Raw genomic sequence first — 5,011 nt, forward strand, 5'->3', positions numbered from 1 at the left:
TGTCATTACCATGTTACAAATGAAAAAACTGGCTTAGAAAGGAAGAAGTAGTATATCTAAGTTACATGCTACTCAAAGTAGTTAGTCTGGCACTAACCCAGATCTGACTACTGTTCTAAGCCACCACCCTGAACAATATCATGACCAGGCTTAGGTTCTTTTTATAACACACTATCATAGCACCCTATGCTACGATCACATTACAAATTTCTTGTTTAATGTCTATTTCCTCCCAGTATATTAGTTCTATGAGATCAGGAGCTATTGCAGATTGGCTTCTCCACAATATAGATAAGGTGGTGTTTGGGGTGCAATGTTTATTGGGGCTCAACACCTGTGAAAGGAAGATGAGGAAAGCAAGTTTGGGCAGAATTTAAACTGTGATGCAGGACCAACAAAATTTCACCTAACCAGGTGGGAAGCTGTGATTGGCTGAAATGATCAGGTCTTTATACCTCTTCCTTGCTCAGTGTACAAACGCATGCTGCTCCAAGGAGGTTATGACCTTAGGTGGCTCTACAGCTAATGCAGATCCTAAAATGGGGCAGAAAGGGCTACCTGGTCTGCACTTATCACAGCTGGACTAAACCTTCTGGAAGAGGAATCTGGGTAGCATATCTCCACACCTACTACAGGAGTCATATATTACTCAGCCCTCTATTCAACATCTCGTTGAGCTCCAAGAATCTTCAGAATAAACATGTTCAGTAATAGAATACCAGGTCACACTGAACAAGGCTAGAAAGCAAAACTTAACTACAATTCAGTAAGAGTAGATGCTCATATTTTAAAAGTGCTTAGGCTTATTATTTCTAATCTCAACTGTATTACAGGATTATCTATTTTAAAATTTTTATGAGATTGCAAAACTGTTTCAGAAATGCACATATATATATGTTCACACACACACTCATGCATACTCAGTTAATTATGAGCCCTCTTTTATAAGGCTTTCTAAAAATCCGCTTTCTAAGGAATTCTTTAAATGTTTTCTACATATGTTCTCAATTTTGAAGATACTAGCTATATAAACATAGAGAGATCCCCTAGGATAAATCAGAGCAGTATACTAGAATCCCATTTAATTGGTTATATTGTTTTCACTTGAAATGTTATGCTAAAGACTGGAGAGAATTTAATTCCAGAAACATGATCTACTGCTAGGCAGATTCAAGTCTAACAAAAATTCCGTATTTTCCTTTTCTTGATTTTTATCCTATGAAACTAAAAAGGCTCTACAACAGATAGGCATGTCTTCTACCTTTGTGTATTCCTTTTGCCTAACAAAAAAGATCAATTTATCAGCCAAATAGATTAAAATAAAGGTGTCCAAAATATACACATAGTAATAGTAAGATAATTGGACTTCATTAAAATTTTAAAAGTTTGCTCATGAAAAGATACTATCAAGAAAGTTAAAAGACAAGCTACCAACTACAAGAAAATATATGCAAACTGTATATCCAAGAAATAACTTGTATTCAGAATACATTAAAAAACTCTTATAGTTGAATATGAAGACAATTCACTTAAGTATTTAAACATTTTTGCCAAAGAAAATGTATGCATGGAAAAGAAACACATGAAACATGCTCAAAATAATTAGTTCTTAGAAAAATGCAAATTGAAACCACTATGCATATCTGCTAGAATAGCTAAAGATCATAACAAGTGTTATTAAGGATGTGAAGCGACAGGAATCTCCTTCCACAGCTGATGGGACTATAAAATAGTTCAATTAAATTGGCAACAGTGTGGCAGTTTCTTAAAAAGTTTAACCCCCTCTATACAACCCTGCCATTCCACTACTAAGTATTTTGCTCAAGGGAAATGAAAGCATATATCCATACATAGACTTTACATGAATGTTCATAGCAACTTTATTAGTAGCTAAAACCTGGAACTAATCCAAATGAGTGAATGGAATAAAAAATTGTGGTATAGCCATAAAACATACTCAACAATTTTACTGGTACACATGAATGAATCCCAAAATCATTATGCTAACGAAAATTAGCTAGGCAAAAAAGTATTTAGTGTATGATTTCTCTTATATGAAAATCTAGAGCAGCCCAAACTAACTGTGGTACAGAAAGCAGATCAGTGCTTGCTCCAGGCTGGTGGTAGGGAGGGAACTAACCACAAAGAGATATGAGGGATCTTTGAAGTGACTGTAAATGTTCCTTATTTTAATTACTAGAGGCCTGGTGCACAAATTCATGCACGGGTGGGATCTCTCAGCCAGCCAGAGGGAGGAACCACGGGAGGTTGGCCCCAGCAGCAAGCTAACCAAGGGCCGATTCCATGAGGAATTGAGCTCCCTCCTCCGTCCTGTCTGGGTCTGGGGTGTGGGTGAACCAGATTCGGGGCTATCAGGGCCCCAGCAGCAAGGTCTGGGTCAGTGCGCGTCATGGCTATTGGCCTCTTGTCTGGTTGTTCCAGTCGCTTAGTCTTAACAGTCGCTTAGGTTTTTATATATATAGATATAGATGGTGATGGTTACATACGTGCTTACATGTCAAAACTCAAGTTGTAGATTTTAAATATAAGCAGTTTGTTGTACCTTAATAATGCTTCAATAAAGCTATAAAAAATTTTGACCAAAACTTAGTAGACACTTTTTCCTAAGAACATAATAGAATAGTGTATTTTGTTTGTTCTTTATTGTTGGAAGAGTAAGGGAAAAGGAGATAAAGTTTACTGTTCCTTAATAATGCCAACAAAACATGCAAAATTAATAAACAGGAACTTCCCCTAAAGATGGATGGAGATAAATTATGAGACTGGGAGGAAAAACTGTAAGGGATTAAAATATAGAATTTTTTAGAGCTTTCAGACTAAGTGAAAAAGAAAACAATTCTGAAAACTTTAAATAAAAATTTAACTAACTATAACAATAACTCTAACCCTAAAGCTTCTCTTATTCAGTTCATTTATCTAAACAGTGTCTTCTAGACACAGGGTAATATATAAACCGTTTCTGAGGGGGAAAAAAATTCTACAGACCCTAGCATTGCCTTATATTAAAGTGGTGCTTTCTTAGTATGTATAAGCATAAAATTAAGACATTAACTTTTTTTATAGCTCTTCTACACCAAAAAATAAAATTTATCATTTAAAACTGGCAAAAATTATACAGCCAATAAAAATGGAATCAACATTCATTTAAAGTAATAGGTGAGATAACACTGCTACAACTAATCACCAATGCTGGGGTTAAAGAGTAGAAAGAATTATTTATGTATTATTTGTTCCAGTTGATGTCCAAGATTATTTTATAATCTTCATTACTTTCCTTTAATAAACAATGAACTGGTTTTAAATCACTGCTTTATTAATGTTGACGGAATAATTAATTTATTAGGATATCCCAAAACAAAATTCTAAAAATTAAAATATTCAATGAAAATTCATAGCACTTACTACTATTTAATAAATGCTACAAGTTGATATGTAGAGAGACAAACAGGGTTCTGTGTAATGCAACTGCTCACAAAAATAAGTATTTGCACCCTAGCTGGTTTGGCTCAGTGGATAGAGTGTCAGCTTGCAGACTGAAGGGTCGCGGGTTCATTTCCAGTCAAGGGCATGTGCCCAGGCTGTGGGCTCGATCCCCGTCAAGGGCATGTGCCCAGGCTGTGGGCTCAATCCCCAGTAGGGGGCATGCAGGAGGCAGCCAATCAATGATTCTCTCTCATGTTGATATTTCTCTCTCTCTCTCCCTCTCTACTCTGAAATCACACACACACACACACACACACACACACACACACACACACACACAACTGGGCCACAGGATTAGTCAAATCTTCCACCAATTTTCTCTTTTCAGGCTAGCATGAATACCCCATCAGGGTGTACCATGACATCTTATAAGGCCTTCTCATAATCTACATGTAAATTCTATATATTTTTTATTAGTCTGTGACAATTAAAATGGTGCATTACTCTATTGTTGTGTCATTTTCATATCAAATAAAAGCTTCCTTATAAAATTTCAGTTTCTTAGAAATTCTATAAAAACACTTTTTACCTGTAATTATCACTACAAAAAAAATTTAATGGCAAAATAATTCAGTATGAGTACAAAAGTCAAAGACAGATTTTCTTAATTTTAAATTACTACACTTCAACCTAAGGCAGATATTAATGCAGCAGAGTCATTTACCATGCATGTGGGTCTTTGGATGATCACTTAGCAACAATTCATATGCAAATATAGGCACAAACATTTTCAATAGTATGGTAATCAGTTACATGAACCAGAATGTGCTCATACTAATTTATTTACATATTTTTAAATTTTATTTGATTGTAGAGAGAGAGGGAAGGTGGGGGGGGGGAGAGAAACATCAATTTGTTATTCCACTTATTTATGCATTCATTGGTTGCTTCTTCTATGCGATCTGACTAGAGATTGAAACTGCAACCTTGGCATATCCAGAGGACACTCTCTCTAATCAACTGAGCTATCTATCAGCAAAGTGAAAACACAAAATTAGAAAATTCTCCAAAAACTTTAGGACCCTAGAGAATTCATTTTTAGATCTATTGTCTCCAGGCCCTAAAGAAACCTTCCATGAGTTAGGGCCCACGTTCAGTATAAGAAGTTGGAAAAACAGATTTGGGATGGAAAGGTAAATTCAAAGACATCCAGTTTCAAATGGTTTTAGTAGGCCCAGGTACTAATAACTTATTTTTAAAAACACACATACACACACAAATTTTTAAGTCAGAAGCTCAGGAAAGAAGAGTGAGCTAGAGATTTGGAGATTCATTAGGGCATGTGTAAAAGCTGGTATCATAGTTCTGATGGAGTTGGCCTAGAGCAGTGATGGTGAACCTTTTGAGCTTGGCGTGCCAGCACTTTGAAAAACCCTAACTTAACTCTGATGCCGTGTCACATACAGAATTTTTTTGATATTTGCAACCATAGTAAAACAAAGATGTATGATATTTATATTATACTAGAGGCCCGGTGCACAAAAATTTGTGCACTCGGGGGGGAGAG

The 5,011-nt window shown here is 35.8% G+C and overlaps 1 protein-coding gene across 1 annotated transcript in view; it reads right to left on the minus strand.

Annotated features, from left to right (window-relative positions):
* Positions 1-5,011, minus strand: part of ABCD3 (ATP binding cassette subfamily D member 3) — a gene marked incomplete at its 3' end in the record, with an annotated part of 51,353 nt that overhangs the window by 45,080 nt on the left and 1,262 nt on the right. The window contains exon 2 of the mRNA XM_006763681.2: positions 480-534. Coding sequence (XP_006763744.2) covers positions 480-534 — 55 coding nt within the window. The remainder of the gene's footprint in view (positions 1-479; positions 535-5,011) is intronic.

This window comes from Myotis davidii, unplaced genomic scaffold, assembly GCF_000327345.1.
Source record: "Myotis davidii unplaced genomic scaffold, ASM32734v1 scaffold1335, whole genome shotgun sequence".
In the NCBI taxonomy this organism is placed as follows: domain Eukaryota; kingdom Metazoa; phylum Chordata; class Mammalia; order Chiroptera; family Vespertilionidae; genus Myotis; species Myotis davidii.